The sequence below is a fragment of the Cnephaeus nilssonii genome (assembly GCF_951640355.1).
Source record: "Cnephaeus nilssonii genome assembly, chromosome: 10".
In the NCBI taxonomy this organism is placed as follows: Eukaryota; Metazoa; Chordata; class Mammalia; order Chiroptera; family Vespertilionidae; genus Cnephaeus; species Cnephaeus nilssonii.
Genome location: NC_137081.1, coordinates 36,632,092 through 36,651,071, shown reverse-complemented (window position 1 = coordinate 36,651,071; position 18,980 = coordinate 36,632,092). Strand labels below are relative to the sequence as shown.

General features: G+C 55.2%; 1 protein-coding gene across 2 annotated transcripts; it reads right to left on the bottom strand.

Moving 5' to 3' along the window:
* Window positions 1–591: 591 nt before the first annotated feature.
* Window positions 592–14,386, bottom strand: GAL3ST2 (galactose-3-O-sulfotransferase 2). 2 transcript variants are annotated; one of them, XM_079782700.1, is made up of 4 exons: window positions 14,204–14,386; window positions 5,812–5,895; window positions 3,274–3,538; window positions 592–2,566 (listed from the first exon to the last, which is right to left on the bottom strand). In XM_079782700.1, the coding sequence occupies exons 1-4, from the start codon at window positions 14,233–14,235 to the stop codon at window positions 1,748–1,750; spliced, it is 1,200 nt and encodes a 399-aa protein (XP_079638826.1). In that variant the 5' UTR covers window positions 14,236–14,386; the 3' UTR covers window positions 592–1,747. The 2 variants fall into 2 exon arrangements, with proteins under 2 accessions (XP_079638826.1, XP_079638827.1); XM_079782701.1 differs by having other exon boundaries at window positions 3,274–3,431; window positions 14,204–14,255.
* Window positions 14,387–18,980: the final 4,594 nt, after the last annotated feature.

The following is an 18,980-nucleotide window of genomic DNA, read 5'->3' as shown; positions in this document are numbered from 1 at the left end:
GAGCCAAGGCGAGGTGGCTGTCAGCTCACTCGAGTCAGAGACAAGGGGGGCCTTGGAGACAGGTTCAGGGGGTGAGCCCTGGATGAGCTGCCACTGCCCATTGCTCCCCTGGTTGCAAGTCTCATGGGACCCTTAGAGTTTAGGAGGTGCATGCCTGTGGGGGAAGAAGAGGAGGAAGGATAAGGCTTGGCATGCTCCCAGGAAGAAAAGTTCACACTGGGTCCTTTGTTTTAAGGGTTTTAAAGGCTTGGAGTTTAGGGGAAGTCTTAGGGGAGGATCTCTTTTTTAATTTGTATTAATTTGAGAGAGAGAGAGAGAGAGAGAGAGAGAGAGAGAGAGGAAGATAGAAAGAGAGAAACATAGATTTGTTGTTCCACTTATTTATGCCTTCATTGGTAGATTCTTGTGTGTGCCCTGGCTGGGAACCGAACCTGAAACTTTGGCATATTGAGAAGATGCTCTAACCAAATGAGCAAACTGGCCAGAGCATAGGAGAGGATTTCAACAGAATATTCATCAGATTTATGGTGATGCACCAAAATGAGATTTATTTCTTTTTATTTTATTTTATTTTTTATCTCAGAGAGGGAGAGGGAGAGAGAGATAGAAACATCAATGATGAGTGAGACTCATTGATCTGCTGCCTCCTGCACGATCCCTACTGGGAATCGAGCCTGCAACCTGGTCATCTAACCATGATCTCCTGGTTTATAGGTCAGAGTTCAACCACTGAGCCAAGCCAGGCCGGGCAAATTCATTTCTATAACTTTATCATCCTTGGGTGTGGTTGGTACAAACTGTACTAACTGGATTTCTGCTATCTATCTCTCTGAGGAGTCAGTTAAGCTGTATACCCTCTGGTTAGGAAGAAGTGTAAACCATTTACTCTTAGGTGTCGTTGGTTACAGAATATAGGATTTTGCAATTTACTAGCTGGCTGTAAACTGCTAGGTCATTTAAATATTTGTCTCAACTTTCCTATTCTACTTTCCCTGGCTTACTGGCCTGTCTTAACTGGACCGGGTTTTCCGAAAGAGCTGAAGTCACCTGGTGGTAGCGCCGTGTGGAGTGTCCTCCTAACAGGAGCCATGGTACTAAGAAAGCTCTTGTTTACCCTGCTCTGTGGGTTAAAATCACTTTGAAAAAGTTTGCCCCTCCTGGGAGAAGGCACTAGCCACGTCCTCTGCTCCCAGTGTTCCAGGGAGCTGCTGCCTCCTGTTCTGATCGTTTGGGTGTGTGTGTGGGGGGGGGGGGGTGCTCCCCTTCTTTGAAATGCTGATTTACCTGAAAAGTGTGGACACACCTACACACAGGAGTACCCGCCGCTGCAGGTGCCCAGCCCAGCTGCCAGGTCCTCTGAGCTGGAGGCCCTGAGGGAACGGAAGGGGCCCCCAGCACCGGGCCGGCAGGACCGGCTGAGCCTCCAGGCTGAGCTGTGAGAGGAGCTATTCCCCCAGTGCTCCGGGCACCACGCGTTTTGAAGAGCGCAGGGCATATGACACTGACGGTGGGCATCGTACTCTAACCGCTGGACCCCCGAGCAGCCAGGAATCATGTCCTGCCAGGCAGAGCGCCCTCAATCCCTCCCCACGAACAACAAACAGGCTCCCTTCTGGACTGCGTCCAACATGAGCTCCTCCTGCAGGTGTTTTCCTCCCTGGACACTGGGGGGCGGGGCTGTAATCCCAGGAGCCCAGCTACGAGCCTCCCAACGTGACAGCACAGGGACGGGCATCAAACGGAGGGGCTAAGCCTTCAGGAAGGGGATGATCTTGGGGGGCTTTTCGGGGAACTGCAGGGTGTACAAGTGGGCCATGTACTGGAGCTCGGGCATGACCATCCTCTGACACATGCGCAGCGTCTCGTTGTCCAAGCCCTGCCTGAGGTTGTAGCCCAGGATGTCGGCCTGCCCGGACTGGAATGGCTGCAGCCTGAGGTCGGTGATCTGCGTCTTGTTCTTGGGCGCGCCGTCCTGCAGGCACAGGGCTGCGAGCTCGCGCCGCCGCGCCCGGAGCCTCGCCACCTCGGAGCGCAGGCGCCGCGGGCCCAGCTCGGCGCGCACTGCGGCCCAGAAGGTGCGGTTGAAGTGCTGGTAGAGGCGCCAGTCCAGGGCGCACCAGCGCTTGGCGCGCTCCTGGCCCTCGGGCGTCAGGCGGGTGACGGTGCGCTGGCTGCGCGAGTTGACCTTGAAGGAGACGACGTCGTCCAGCCGCCAGCGCAGCCGGCGCCGCAGCAGCACCATGGACTCGTCGAAGTGCTCGGCGATGAGCACCAGCTGGAAGCGCTGCTCCACTTCGGCCAGGCGCGCGCGCACGTAGCTCTCCTCCACCGGCGCGTTGGGGTCGAAGCCCAGGTCGAACCACATGTGGTTCCGGGCGCAGGCGTTTTTCAGGCTCAGGCTCTGGTTGTAGTAGGTGTGCGGGGCCGCCAGGAAGGCGTCCAGGCTCGGGGCGTCCCTGAAGGCGGGCGCGTTGAGTCTGTAGTAGGTGAAGGAGGACTCCAGCTGGAAGATGGGGTTTCTGAGGATGGAAAAGTATAGAGTGTCGTTGGGCATCACTTTCTGCACCTGTGCGGAGACAGAATGAGGGCTGGTGACGCTCCGGCTTCTTCCAGAAGCTCGCTCAGGGGGCAGGTGTCCTCCCCCCACCCCCACCCCCACCCCCACCCCCACTGCACACCTGATCCTGCCCACCACCTCTCCCACGGGCTTCCCTGCATCCCGTCCAGGCTACCTTGCTCCCTTGACCGCCACTTTCCACGAGTGTCCAGAATGATCCTAAAACACTGGAACTTGGCCCTGCCCTTCCCCCAAACTCCCTCCGGGAAGGGAAGTCAGGGAAGCCCCCAGGAGGAGAGGATCTCTAAGAATCTGAGACCCAAATGGCCCACAAGAGGAGGTGTGAAGAGCATCACACTGAAGGGGGCAGCGCATGCAAAGGTCCTGGGGTGGGAAGACTGTGCGGTTTGGGAACAAGAGGAATCTGGAGAAGGAGGAGAGGGCCGCAGGCTGTGAGGGCACCCCTATCTGATTCCAAGAGCAATTGCAGGCCAAGAGAAGTGGGGGTTGGAGTGGCAGGGTCTTCCAATGGACCGCTACCAGCCCCCTCCAGCCAGGTCCCTGTACACACCCCACAGTCTCTCCCGAGGCCAGGCCTGACGCCTTCCCGCATGGTCAGCCTCAAAACCACGAAGTGCCTTCAAGGCCTGCGGCGGAGTCCTGCCCCTCCATGACGCCCCATCTCCCACCTGCAGAGGGCACGCCCCCAGCCCCACCTCGGGCAGGTTAAACCTCAGGTGGTTGCACATGATGTTGAAGTGCCGCTGTGGGCCATCCTGCTCCACGCCCTCCACGTAGCGCGCCAGGAAGAGCCAGGGGTAGCCCAGGTGGAAGCGTGAGCCGGCTGGCAGCGCCACCGACAGGTTGTGCATCTCTGCAAATCGGTAGAGGATGTTGAGCACCGTGCTGCTGGCGGTCTTGTGCGTCTTGAGAAACATGATGTTGGTGATGGGCAGCCCCTCAGTCTGGCCGCCGAGGAGGCTGGGAGGACAGCATGCTGCCATCAGTGAGGGACACTGCCCCCCATGCACCCCCAACCGGAAATCCCCACTGGGAGAGACCCCAACCCAGCAAACCTCCCAGCTGCATGACCCAGCGACCCCCAACCTGCTCCCCCAACTACATGACCTCCAACCCAGCAGCCTCCCAACCCGCACTCCCCATAGTGGTGACATCCCAACCCTCCCAGCCGCATCACTGTGGTCCCTCTAACCTAGAGACCCCCCAACCCTGCAGACCCCAAGGATAAAGAGACCAGATTTTAACATTGGTAAAGCGGGACACGATTGACCGGGGGGGGGGGGGGGCTTTTAAAAATATATATATTTTATTGATTTTTTACAGAGAGGAAGAGAGAGGGATAGAGAGTTAGAAACATCGATGAGAGAGAAACATCGATCAGCTGCCTCTTGCACACCCCCTACTGGGGATGTGCCCCCAACCAAGGTACATGCCCTTGACCGGAATCGAACCTGGGACCCTTGAGTCCGCAGGCCGACGCTCTATCCACTGAGCCAAACCGGTTTCGGCCCGGGGATGGGGGTGGGGGGGAGGGTTCTTGATTAAAAATTTGGTCTATATTGTAATCACTTTTGTTTTTTTTTTAATAAAAGGAAATTCACTTCTTAGATCATCATTGAATTTGCATCCTCTTTTCTTACTCATTATGTTAAAAATCTAAAAAAAATAATTTAAAATTATATTATAAATTATTATATACATATTGCTTAAAAACACAGTAAGTAGGTACATAATTACATGAACATATTTTATTGTTAGTTTATAAATTAAATTAATTTGATTGTTATAAAGTAACTATATTTTAAAAATTATTTTAATCCTATATTTCTTTCTAAATAATAACAATACTAACTTGTATTATTTTTCCTCTGAATTTGCCGTAACGTAAGTCGTGTCACTTTCAAGGCCGGCGCTAGACTTTTTGCCGCCACTATAAAATATAAATAATACGAGTACTGTCTGCTAAATTCAAGAAAATTTATGTATTTATGAAATAAATAAATTACTTACCTAAATTATCTGAATAGCTGATTTGTAATGACATCACTTGTTTAACTAGCTTACTAGCACGCAGTACAATGTGTATCGTCTGAGAGACAGTTACAAAATGTTTTCGTCGTTGCCAATCCCAAAAAATGCCATTGTTCATTAAGTCCAAACAATGGTGGTCAAATTCTAACAACTGATCAACAATGCGAACTTTGATAAGCAGTTCTCGATAATCAGTTCTCAACAATTATTTGTTATTATTAAAGTTTAACATTATAAAATTAACAAAAATAATATAAAACTCATATCCTGGCTAAATAGCCACATGGCCGCCGAAAACCGTATATTCCCTTCCCGTTCTCCTGCCGTTCCCTAGCTTGTCATGCATTCTTTCCAAAAATCAGGACTTTTTTAAAACGCCGCGGGACGCGGGACAAATTGTTAAAAATCGGGACTGTCCCGCCAAAAGCGGGACGTCTGGTCACCTTACCCAAGGACCCACTGGCACAAACATGATTCTCCCTAGGTGGCTGCATCATCTGCCCCTCATGTACTACAGGCAGGACCCCTAGATGCTGGCACCCTTCTTGGCCCCCCAACTTCTTGTCTGGCTCCTGGGGCACCTGACACGGTGCTGGCCCTGTGGCCTGGGCCACGTGTCTGGCATTTCTTGGCTGACTCTTCCTATCAGGATGGGCCAACCTGACCGCAGGGCAAGCGTGGAGGCTGGTGCCCCCAGCGGTGGAGCAGCAAGACCCCAAAGCAGGGCCAATAAGAGAGACCCAGGATGGGGGAGGGAGGCAGGGTCCAGAGGCCTGCACTGGCCCTGGGGACAGTGAGGAGGCAGGGGTGGCAAAGAGACCCAGGGACTTTGGCATTCCCCCACACCCCAAGGAGATCCAACCAAAGTTGGCGGTAGGGACAGGGGGAGGTGACCTGAGGCCACAAAACGCTCCCAGCAGCCAGGCTCAAGTGCCGGGCCTGTGTGGCCATCCCCGTGGGGCCTGGGCTTCACAGAGGACATACCACTGACAGGCAGGGAGCAGGGGTCCTGATCTCCCCAAACCTAGGCCCTAGCCCTGCCTCAAGAAGCTAATGGGTCCCCAAAAGGAAGGGCCCACCCCATCTAGGAGGTGTGACCTGCCCGGTCACTGGCCAGTGCTTGGAGAAAGGCAGGCTGGGGCCCTGTACTGGTGTGGGAGGGAGCAGTGCCCAGACCACAGAGCACCCAATGCAGCACTCACGGTGTGAGCATTTCCATATCCACATGCAGGAGGCCAACCAGCAGGAGCAGGAGCGGGGTCAGGATGAGGAGGGTCCAGAAGCACCTGTGGGTAGGTGAGCCAGTGAGCCCCCCAGTCAGGGGCACAGGAGGGACTGGTGTCACCCACCCCACCCACCTCAGCTCAGCATCACCCATGTAACAGCTCCTGTTGAACCCTAAGTGGCTATACCCTCTGCCCCTCATGTACCACAGGCTGGGCTCCTGTACTGTGTGCCGGCCTGTGCAGGCCCTGGGTGGATGGATCATCAGACTCTACTCCCCTTTGGCCCCCTGCCACACTACCCACTGCCCAAAGCCAGGGGAAGCCAAGAGGCAGATCCATTCTCCGGGAAGTGGGCAGGAATCTGACAGGTGGAGGTGAGAGCAGGTCAGGGGTCTCTGGAGACTGGCCTGACTGAGACCCCTGACTGAGACCCCTGAACTCATACCCCAGGGGCACATCCTGGGTGGGGGCCGAGAGGTAGTACATCCTGGCATTCTGCGCGCCCCCCCCCCCCCACAGAAGGGGAGAAGCCCCACAAAAGAGGACACTTAGAGGGCCCGCCTGGGTTCCAGGAACGCAGCAGGTGGGGTTCAGGCAATAGTCCCCGGGCTGGGACACCCAAGGGAGACACTGTGACCAGATCAGGGAAGAGACAGGCTAGGACAGGGGCACCCCATAATGTAGGGCTGTCCCTCACTGTTGTGATTGACACCACCTCTCAGGACCTCTGAGTTAAAGTGCACAGAGCCTTTGTCCAGAGAGGACATGTGCAAGGATTTGTCCTGGAGTCACCGAGTACCCCTTGACACCTGACCTGCTCTACCCCATGGAGTTCCAGGGGGTCACTGGTACCCACTGGGCTCAGGAAGATCCCATGTCTCGCCTGAGGCCACTCGCTGGGGAAGAGGCTTGTGCCCAGAGACACATTCATCAGCAGGCCACACTGCCCCCGCCCGCCCGCACGGCGCCTCTCCACACGGGCAGGTGGGGAAGCCTCCTGGAGCGCCGGGAGAGCCAAGGCACGCCCAGCAGAGCACGTCCAGTGGAAAGAACCAGGTCAGGACACAGCGGCACCATGTGGGGAGGGACAAGCTCAGGCGGATGCCAGAGACCCTGAGGGTTCGCCCAGGAAGGGAAATGTGCACGCTGCGGACACTTAACACTCTGCATGCACTGAGCACCCTGCACACAGTGTGGGCACTGCACAGACAAAGCACACACAGTGCACACACTGTGGACACTGCACACCATGCACACAGTGTGGGCACTGCACACACAAAGCACACACAGTGCACACACTGAGCACACTGCACACACAAAGCACACACTGTGGACACTGTCAACACTGCACGTGCTGCACACACATTGCACACAATGCACACACACGGACACTAGATAAGCTTTTCCCTCCCTCACTTCAGCCTTGTTCTCCAAGTAACTCTCTCCCTGATGCTGCCCCAGTCCTTATGACAGGTGGGAATAGCTGATCCTTAATAAGTGATAGAACAGCCCGGCTGGCATGGCTCAGTGGTTGAGTGTCAACTTGTGAACCAGGAGGTCACAGTTCGATTCCCAGTCAGGACACATGCCTGGGTTGCGGGCTCAATCCCCAATGTGGGGTGTGCAGGAGGAAGCCAATCAATGATTCTCTCTCATCATTGATGTTTCTATCTCTCTTCCCTTCCTGTCTGAAATCAATAAAAATATTTTTAAAAAATAAGTGATACGATTTTATTATATTTAAAATCATTTTTCTTGAAATATTAATATTTTTTTGCATGTAAGTAGCTAATTATCTTATATCTACAACCTGGTAATAGATTTAGTTTGTATATTGTATGGTTAAGTGCAAAATAAATAATTAAATAAATAAATGTGGGGGTGGGGAGTGATAGCCCTAGCTGGTTTGGCTCAATGGATAGAGCATCAGCCTGCTGACTGAAGGGTCCCAGGTTCGATTCCGGTCAAGGGCCATGCCCAGGTTGAGGGCTCGATCCCCAGTAGGGGGCGTGCAGGAGGCAACCGATCAATGATTCTCATTATTTATGTTTCTATCTCTCCCTCTCTCTCCCTCTCTGAAATATATATATATATTTTTATTTTTTTTTTAATAAGTGATAGAACAGCAGTGAGTGGGGCCCAATAGGGAAGGACGCCCAAGTCAGCAGCGGCCTGTGGGCAGCAGCACAGGGACCCCTTGCGATGCAGAAAGGGGAGTGACCAGGAGAAGCAGGTGGGGGACTTTGGGGGACTTAGGAGAAGCAGGGCCCCAGTGAGGTGCACGGATCTGGGGGAACCAGTAGTCTGCACCAGAGTGAGAAGGGACAAGTTTCCAAACCCCAGAGGGTTGCCCTTCTAGAAGGCCATACTGTGGTCACAGAGCCACGGGGTTACTGTGCTACAGTCATTTCCACTGAACTCATGTGACCCTCCCAGGGAAGCGGTGTGCTGTCCCCTGACACCTGCTGGGTTTAACCCCTGCTGGGACGCCTGCCAGGCTGGCCTCCCTTACGATACTCTCCAGTCGACATTTTGTTCCACCATAAAACTCCCTCCCACAAATACTGCGGTTTACCGACTCCTTGCAGAGGCTTTAATAAGATTCTGCCCACACTGACCATCTGTTTGCAACTTACAATAATCTCTTTGGCCTTGAGGCAGCATGAATGTGTCTCAGTTCTTCGCAGCTGCTCAGTGAGAACCAGGAAGTCTTGTAGAGAACTCCCCGTTTCTAAAGAGAGGCTCTTCTGGCTCCAGCTCCAACCCCGCCCGTGGGGTCAGTAGGGCTGTGGGGGTTGAAGTGACCTGGGAAGGCAGTGGCCAAGGGGGGACCAGTGGTCAGCCCAGAGCGGCCAGCAACCCTCAGGGCCGAGGCAGGGAGTCCCTCTCCGGCCTGTCCTGACACCAGGAGTTGCTCATAGATGGTTAGCCTTTAACGAGAGCCCAGTGGTTGCACAAGGCTAAATGGATGAATTGCTTGGTATGTGAATTACATGTCAATAAAGCTGTTTGAAAAAATAAAATTTTAACACTGTTTAAATGACTCCAGCTGCTAAAAAAAAAAAAAAAATTTAAAGCCAAAAAATTTTAATTTAAATTGTGAGAAAAATTATGAAAAATAGTTGAAAAGTATAAACCATGTGATCATGCTTCCAAGTGCCTTTAGCTGGAAGGGGCCACCGCAATCCCTAAGAACTTCACCACTCAAACAAACACTTCTCTGTGGCACCCCCTTCCCTTTGGGGGTGGCCCGCGTTGCTCAGGAGCCTCAAACTCCCCGCATTTGGAACTGAGAACAGGATTTGGCATTGGTCCAGTTCCACTGGGGGCCAATGGGGAGAGCGTAAGGCGCCCAGGCCCAAGCCCACGCCCCGGTGAGCCGAGGGCTGACCAGTGAGTGCCCCAGGTGAGGCCATTCCCAGGTTGCTCAGGAAGAATTCCTGGCATCTGGTAACAACCAATAAAATATATAAAATTGTGAGCAATAAACAGGCAAGACAGCCAGCATATGAGCAAGATTCACAATGGTTTTATATCCAGGGTTACACCTTGCAGGCCCATCTGACCAGCTCATGAGAAATGGACAAACATTTGCCCTCTGTGGGGTTATAAAAGGACATGGAACCCATTGTCTGACCATCATTCAGCGATCAGCCAATTTTAGCTGGAATCTAGAAAAACAACACCCAGCCTAATCTCTAATTTTTGGGGGGTGATCTTACAAATCACGCCCAAAATCCAGCACTACAGGTAGAAGAATCACACACCCGGTCACCTGCCCCATCCTCTCTTTCCTGTCAGGGTCCCAGAGCCGGAGGGAAGCAGAATGGACTGGAAAGGGACACTGCCACCCCCCAACCACACACATGGCCTAGAAGCTCTCCATCTGGCCTCTGGGCTCTGGGCTTCCTTAGAACAAATTCTTCCTCAGCTAATGCAGGGCCCCCACCTAGAGAGAGCTCATGTGTAGGGTCCAAAATCATCAGATAAAGCTATCCCCTAACAGCAGTCACTGCTCATCCACCCATCTATTGTCCCTTCGCCTGGTCCTTATGGAACCCTAATGGCACTTTAGCTGGAAGGGTGTGAGTGCAGAGAGAGCATTTAATTAGCAAGGGCTAAGGATGAGACGGAACAGTTTCTCAGGGCTTCCCTACACACACACTCTCACACACACACTCACACACACTCATACACACACACACACACACATACATGCACAACTCACTCACACATACACTCACACATACACTCACACTCACACACAAACACACACTCACACATACACACACTCATACACACTTACACGCACACACTCACACACATACACGCACACACACTCACACACACATACACGCACACTCACACACATACACACACACTCACACACACTCACTCATACACGCACACACTCACTCACACACACTCACACATACACCCACACACTCACACATACACACACACTCATACACACTTACACGCACACACTCACACACATACATGCACACACAGTCACATACACGCACACATACACGCGCACACACTCGCACACATACATGCACACACTCACACATACACATGTATACACACACTCAACACACACTCACACATGCACACACTCACACACATGCATACACGCACACACTCAACACACATACACTCACACATACACACATGCACATACACACACACACACACACACACACACAAGCACTTGGCAGCAAAGGCTGCATCCTCAGGAACAGGCGGCCTAGATGCCTTCCCGACTCAGTGGGCTGAGGAGCTAGCCTCCAGTACCTCCCAGAGAGACCTGAGTGAGGCCAGGCACAGGACTCCCGGAGGCCAGGGGCAGTTCCCAGTGCTGGAGACCTAGTCAGTGCAGAGTGGAGACCATGGGTCAGCAAGTTCAGAGCACAGAGCCATCCATATAAAGGCCAAATCAAAAAGAAACAGGGGCCCCCGGCCAGCATGGCTCAGTGGTTGAGCGTCGACCTATGAACCAGGAGGTCACAGTTCAATTCCCGGTCAGGGCACATGCCCAGCATGCAGGAGGCAGCCAATCAATGATTATCTCTCATCACTGATATTTCTATTTCTCTCTCCCTCTCCCTTCCTCTCTAAAATCAATAAAAAAGTATTTTTTTTTAAAAGAAAGTGATGGGGTGCCAGGCATCCAAACTCAACATCCCCCAAATCACAGAGGAGAGGAGTGTGGGTCACCCTGCTCCCGGGACTTCATCTAGAAAAGGAAAAGAAGGCCACGTTGTCACCACCTGCAGGATGTGGCAGAGGAGAAACGTGGCCACAGATGCTGTCCCGCCACACCCGCCACCGACCTGCTACCCTCCCATCAAGATGCCGCCCATTTCACTGCCATTGAATTGGGAATGACAGGATGTCGCTTCGACCAGTAGAATGTGCCGGAAGTGATGCTGTGCGATTCTGAGCACAGCATGAATAATGCAGCGTCTGCTTCTGCTGCCCTGAGACCCTGCTCAAGACAGCCACCCAAGGAAGCTGTTATTCCCCTGGAAGGCCATGTGGGGGAAACTGAGGCACCCCCGCCAACAGCCAGTGAGCACAAGGCTGTCCAGGGCCTTCCAGCCCCTCAACTGTCAGGCTGAATGCAGCCCCTGGGGGGAGGGGGGTGCCAGGAGTGGGCGCAGAGGGGCCACTGTCCCTGAGAAACGCCACGTCCTCTCTTCCAGCGGCTGGGTCCCGGGGGCTTGTTAACAGACTGCTGGCACAAGGAGAGCCCAGTACAGCCCATGTCCCCATTACCCCAAAGGACGCCGATCCTCCTCCCAATCACTGCTTCACGCTCAGCAGCCTAGGATGGTGTACTCTCAACTGTGGGCTGCACGCCATTTGCTAAGAAGTCGATTCAGTGGGTCTCACTATCAATGCAGGGGATGCAGCCAGTGCTTTTGTAGAACAGAGTAGAATAGAATGGAAGGGAGAGGAGTGGCGAGGAATAGAATAGAGCAGAATAGAGTAGAATAGAGTGAAATAGAACAGTAAAATAAAAATGGAATACAATAAAATATTATAGAGTAGGATGGGATGGAACAGAATAAATATATACTAGATGTAGAATATAAAATAACTAGAGGCCCGGTGCATGAAATTCATGCATGGGTGGAGTGTCCCTCAGTCCAGCCTGTACCCTCTCCAATCTGGGATCCCTCTCACAATCTAGGACTGCTGGCTCCAACCGCTCGCCTGCCTGCCTACCTGATTGCCCCTAACCGCTTCTCCCTGCCAGCCTGATCACCCCCTAACTACTCCCCTGGCAGCCTGATTGATGCCTAACTGCTCCCCTGCCAGCCCGATTGCCCCTAACTGCCCTCCCCTGCCGGCCTGGTCACCCCTAACTGCCCTCCCCTGCCAGCCTGGTTGCCCCTAACTATCCTCCTCTACAGGCCTGTTTGCCCCCAACTGCCCTCCCCTGCTGGCCTGGTAACCCCTAACTGCCCTCCTTTGCCAGCCTGGTTGCCCCTAACTGCCCTCCCCTGCCAGCCTGGTCCCCCCCAACTGCCCTCCCCTGTAAGCCTGGTCCCCCCCAACTGCCCTCCCCTGCTGGCCTGGTTCCCCCCAACTGTCCTCCCCTGCAGGCCTGGTTTCCCCTCCCCCAAATGCCCTCCCCTGCAGGCCTTGTGTCCCCCCCCCCCCCCCCCCCGCCAACTGTCTTCCCCTGCTGGCCTGGTCTCCCCAACTGCCCTCCTCTGCCAGCCCAGTCACCCCTAACTGCCCTCCCCTGCTGGCCATCTTGTGGCAGCCATCTTGTGTCCACATGGGGGCAGTCATCTTGTGTTCACATGAGGGCAGCCATCTTGTGTGTTGGAGTGACAGTCAATTTGCATATTAGCCTTTTCTATATAGGATAAACATAGAATAGATAAATAATTATAGGACAGAACAGGAAGTATCAGGGCTGTGGGCCTGTAGTGGCTCCTCCTTCGGCCCCACAGGACACCCAGAAGCCCAGAGCTCCTATTGCCTAGGTCCCCCAGGGAGGCAGCACCATCCCCATCAAAGTTCTGCTGCCTAATTGGCAAGTGGGGTCCTGTCAGGGTTGGTTGGGAGCCCCCCTACAGCTGGCCTCCCTCCCAACTTCAGTGTGTCTGAGACTCTACCTCCTCTGCTTATAAAGGGAACAGCCACGTGTCACCAAGAGCTGGCAGGGAGGTGCTCTCAGCACTCAGCCCCCCCGGCAAGCGTCCTGAAATGCATGGAGCCCCCACAGGCCACACAGCCCCCACAGCACAGATCCTCAGGGCTCAGCACTCTCAGGGTTCTTTGCTCCCACAGAACTGAGTCCCAAACAAACAGAAATGCCAGTTTTTAGAGGCCCAGGCGAATATCCCAAAGCCATCCAACAACTGCCATACAGCCAACGAGTCCACAGTCTTGGGCTGGGGTCCCCAGCAGCCATGAGAGCCTGGGGAGATGCCCCCCAAATCAGGGGTCACCCAAAACCTTGAAGTCACTGGGGAGGGTTTGTGCCTACATTCATCACAGGCAAGGGGACTGACTCCCTGAGACGCCACAGCCCATCTGACCAGAAAGTCTTGGCTCTGCTCTCAGCTGCTCGGACTGCCCAGGGCCACGGGGTTGCCCACCCAGCTGCCCTGCCCATGGTTGTCCTCTCTCTGCCCCTCAACAAACAAGCACACCGTTTGCTGGGCCAAGCGAGAGAAGCCTGCAAACGTTCGCACAATTCAAGGGAACTGAACAGGCTCTGGGTGGCCCTGGGCAGGGTTGTGGGGACAGGGACTCTGTGGCTGCAGTGAGTTGGGAGCCCCTTCCTCCAAGCGCTCTGAGCTGAGCCCGTGAGCCTGGGACACTCAGGGCAACCAGACAGCCTGGGGCTCCCCACGCTGCCTCGCCTGCCCTGTGCACGGGATGCTGAGCAGCCAGAGAAACCCAGCTTGGTCCCAGCTAGAGTGACCCTACCCCCCAGCCTTCATGCCTCCTCCTCACAGAATGGTGACAAAGTTCACAGGAAGGGAGACACCAAAATGTAAATGCAGGTAACTGCCAACGCCATGAAGGAGGATGGAAGATCACTACAAATCTCGGGCCCCTAGCAGTCCTCCACCCAGGCCTTCACCCCAAAGCTCAAATCTTCATCTTCTCCTCAGCCCTGGGCTCTTGTCCCCCAGAGGCCCGAGCCTGGGGGTGAATTCAGGGGAATGTTAGAGCCCCCAACCAAGTGACTTCTTTTTTAAGACAAACACAGAATGACTCCTTTCTGCCAGGTTCACAGGACATCCGAGGATTAAAGAAGTGCTTTGTCTCCCCTGGAGGACCCAAGTTCTCCCCCCCCACCCCCCCGACCCCCCGCCGCCCCGACTCCCCACCTTACCTCTGCATGCTGCCCCGCAGGGACAGCAGCATGCTGGCGGGTCCTGGGGGCTGGCGCAGCAGGGCAGGTGGGTTCAGGCTCCCTGCCAGCTCCTGCCCCAGGCCACAGCTGCATGTGGCCCCTTGCAGAGTATGAATTTGATTCCCAGAGAAGTTCACCTGCCAGCTCAGGTATGAGGCCACACCCTCCACCCTCACCCCAATGGGAGGGATTATCTACGCGCCAAAGGAAGAACCAGCCCTTCCCTGAGCACAGGTGGGAGCTGGTTTCTTTCTCAGCCTCTCCTCCAGGCTCCCCTCGCTGTCCACACCTGCTCTCCCTGCCCACCTCAAGGGTCAGTCGGCCTAGGGTGAGCTTGGAGGGAGCTGTGGGCAGCCTCCAGGGCCTCTGGATCCAGAACTCAGGAGGTGCAAATACTTGAGTGTAAGCAAAGACAGTCAACATTGTTGAGGAGGAAAAAGGGAAATATGAGACCAAGTTCAGGAGCTGTTCTCCCTCTCCTTTTCTTCTGAAAAGTGTGCTTTATGCCAGGAGGACATTTACTATTTCTTATATCTTGGGCTGAAAAAAACTTTTCAATGAGGATTCCATCATAGGAACTCAACAAAAATACTAGTAGATTTTACTGCATAAAAGCTCATTTCTTTCTTCAGGAAATAAATGAATCTCATTCAAAGACAAACAGCAGACAACAGACTGGGGAAATGTTTGCAGCACTTGACCACGTGCAAAGTCCATAAAAAAAAAAGGGTCCCGTGGCCCATTGAGGGGCTTGGACAGGACAGACAGCCATGTGGAGGAGGCCAGGCTCTGGGGGAGGGGGGACACTGCACACCTGGTGGGACAGGCCACCACGGTGGGGCTTCCTTCTCCACCCTGGCATCTCCACACACACAGAGCTCCGGGGCCGGGCCTCAGAGGGTACGGGGTCTGCACCCCAGGACAGCCCTCAAGGGAAAGAGGATGAGGAGAAGCATGAGGCCCTGCCTCCATTCTCAGAGGAGCTGGAGCTAAGCACCCTGGGCCTCACTTCTAAAATGGGGGTGGGAGTTGAAAAGAGAAACGGCGTTATGCCGCCAAGGAAAGACAGGCAGTGCGTGGACAGCACCCACCTGGGAATCCAAGCAGCACAAACCAAAGGAGATTGCACCTGACCAGCAGGTTAGGATACCGGTGCATTAGCCAGCGAGCCCCACACTCACGCTTCGTGACAAACCACCCAGAACCTCGGAGGCCCAGCAGCAGGCGTGGCTCCGCAAGCTCACTGTCTGCCCGAGGATTGGTTTCCCGTGGGGTTTGCCCTGCGCTCTAGCAGCCGCCTTACACGCTCTTTACATAGAGGATAGCGGGGAGGCCCTCACATCTCACAGGCCAGCGAAGCCACACGGCCAAGCCCGAGGTCCCAGGGAAAGTCGTGAAGCCAGCCAGGGTCAGCAATCCTATAGGGCGCCTCTCGGGGGAGTGCCAAGTCCTCTCTAAGAAGCTGCTGGGTCAGGTGAGAGACAGGGAAGGGCTCACTGATGGGCAGGAGGGGGCCAGGCCCAGGGCAGTCTCGGGGTGGTGCTCCCTCCTCCAGGCCCCGCCACGGTGCCCACCTCTCCTGTGTCCTGCCCGAGGCAGAAGCCCCAGGGTTCAGGGCACAGGGCTCCCACTGCTTCCTCAGGGCCAGCCCTCCCTGGGCCCGAAGCAGGCATCAGCCTAGCTCCTCAGGGAGCCCCAGTGGGGCAAATGAGCCGGGGAAAACTGCCGTGGTTATACTTCGAAATGCCATTCCTCTGATTCATTGGGGCACACTCAGGGCACTGGGCTGGGGAAAAGGACAGTTATTCTAACAGACAGACAGACCGAGGGCAGCCAACTGTTCATCCGTTTACAGCTGGGAAAAAGTTCCGGGTGTGGCGGGGGCGGGGGGGGGGGGCGGGACACACAAGTGCCACAGGTGGGGACATCTCGGGGCCCAAGTGCCGAGGCCCCATCTCCACCTGCTGGGGCCTCAGACTTTGTTGCTGTTGTGACAAATGTGTACTTTCCTCCCAATTTGTTGTGTGTTTTTGTAACCCCAACCCTAACCCAACGCCATGGTGTAGACAGTGACCACACCTCACAAGGTCAAATTCTCAGGACCCTTGGTGAGGGAACCCGAGAAAGGGCAGCTGTGTGAACACCCGTGAGAAGCGCCACAGGGCCCCTTCCCGAGGGAACAGGGGAACCCCGGAACCACCAGCCCTCAGGGGGTGCAGGTCCTGAGGTGTTGGCACAATTGGTGATGGGCTGGCCCAAGGCACGGAGTCTGTGGAGAAAGACCGCAGCTGCATGCCGGGTCAAGGACGAGGCCTGGATGGAGGCCACAGCCTCAGCTCCTGGTGTCCAAAGCCAAGGGCCCCCAGGAGGGCCCCTGGGAGCAGCCAGCAGGAGAGAGAAGGGGTTAGGGGCTCAGCCTCAGCTGTCGGAGGCTTGGAGGCTGGAGAGCAGGAGGCAGCAGCTAAGGACGCTGAGGGGGGAGGGTTGGGGGTCAGCTGTCAGGTGGATGAGGACCAAGGACTGACCACAGGGTCAGTGGGGGAAGGGGAGCCGGTGAAGGGTGATGGGGACGGCTGGGGCTCCAGGAGAGGAACTGATTTCAAACCTGGAAGGCAGCGAGAGGAGTGCCAGGGGTGGGTGGCAGGGACTTGGCCTTCCTTTGTCCTGAGCAAAGGGTGTCCCATGGAGACCAAGGCTGGGGAGCAGCCATGTGCAGCCTGGTTTGTACCAACGGAACACACGTCTCTCCTGGCCAGTCCATCTCTTGCCCGCCGACCGAGGGAGACTGTGTCCCCAGGAGGCCTGGCTCACTGACTAGCAAGCTGGGTCCTTCACCTGAGCCCCCCTCCTCACTCACACTCTACTGAGTCGAGGAGAAAATGGAGGAGCCATGTCATCCCCTGCCTGTCCTTCTATCCCCATCAAGAGCCCACCTGAACCCCACCACCTCCCCTCCCACTCCAAACTGGGAGGTCTTGTTGGCTCTCAATGCCCCTCCTCTGACCTTCCAAGTCTGGGGGGGGGGGGGGGGAGTGTGTAGGGAGAGAAGGGGACTAGAGGGGGTCCTTGGGTGGCCTGAGCCCCTTGACAACCTTGCAGAGGTTGGTGGGCTTGGTGATAGAATGGAGGGAGGAGCTTTCTGTGTAGCCTGCACTGAGGTACCTGGAGGCTGTTGTCTCCCTGTGCCTTCTGCCCTGCGGGGAGGGGGTCAACCCTGCATGTAGGGCGAAGACAGCCACTCACCTTCAATGCATCCAGGCTTGGGTGTCACACAGCGGAGGGGTCTGGAAGGAGGACAGCCACGTCTCCCACCACAGGGGGGTCCAGAGGCCGTGTGGACTCAGCTCCAGGAGATGCTCAGAACTGGCCTCCCTGGCCTCAAAGTGTGAAAAGCCATGGCCGGTGTGACTTTCGGGTTCAAAGGCTTGGAGAAAGGGCTGACGCACAAATTGATACACAAGAAATATTAATTTGATTATGGGGGGAGGCCAGGGAAAAGCTCAACTGTAGCAGTCAAGTTCCTTCACTGAGTCTCCTTTTCCAGCTGCTTTTATTTACTAGAATCCACAATTCCCTTTTAGGAATGCAAACAGACATATCAATGGTAATGTTTAGTCAACAGTAAGATGATCAGGTTTGGGGGAGCTTGCTTTAGGCCATTAAGTCAGCAGTAGGTAATAAAATGTAAATATTCACCCAGTGAATATCAAAGGGGAGTCCAAACCCAGCCTTCTGGTGGACTCCTCGCATTTATATTAATTACTGTTGATCTTGGTTTCCAGCATCAAAGACCCTTGGTGGGTGTACAGCCCCACCTCCCTCACCCAGAGCATCCGACTGTGGTGGGAGGCCCATCATCCCTGCTCTCCTCCGTCTATACCCCGAGGTCATGGTGCAGCTCTCCACCTGGACACTCCTGCACCACCACACCCCACACCCCGCCCCCCCCCCCCCCCATTCCTCTCTCCATGAAGGTCCGGGGGCTGCCTTGCTCTTCCTTTAAAGGGAACGTTCTCTTTCCACCCAGCCGCCCACACCTCAGGTGTCACCACCACTCTGATCCCTTGCAGGTGCTAGGGCCGAGGGACACTGCACTCCAGTTGGGTCCCAGCTCCGGGATCCAGGCAGGAAGTGTGAGCTGAAGCCAGAGGCCCAGAGCCCTTGGCTGCCACCCAGCTCAGACAAAGCCCGTGATGTGGATTTTTGAGGTTAGCCACCCAGGTGACCTGGGAAAGGAGAGGGAGGCCGCCTGTGACTTGTGGGACCTGGCGGGAGCCCCCATAAGAGCAGGCCAGAGGTGTAGGAGCACAGAGAAACCACCATGAAGTCTGGGGGCAGGTGGCACCCCTACTGGAAGAGCCTGATCAGGGGACACAGGGTCACCTCCAAGCCCACTCTGCCACCTGCTTCCTGTGCAGGGCTGCCTCCAGCTGCTCACACTCACACCTCTGTGCCAGGTGTGTGGCCTGGATCCTGTGCGAATGGATGGCCTTTGGGGCAGACCCAAGGCGTGAGGGGAGGCCAGCCAGGCCACGTGTTTCCTCCTCCCCTGGGTGGGGATAACCAGAGGCAAGGGGCTGGCAGGACCATGGGTGGGAGGGGCTCCCATCCACAGAATCAGGAGTGCACCCTCCTTGCCAGGGGAGTGAGCACCAGGACTGCCAGCTGGCCATATGCCACAGAGGACCCCTCAGGCAGCAGCCCCTCTGGGCCCTGGCTTTGATGAACTGACCCCAAGGCCTGAGTCAGGACGAGG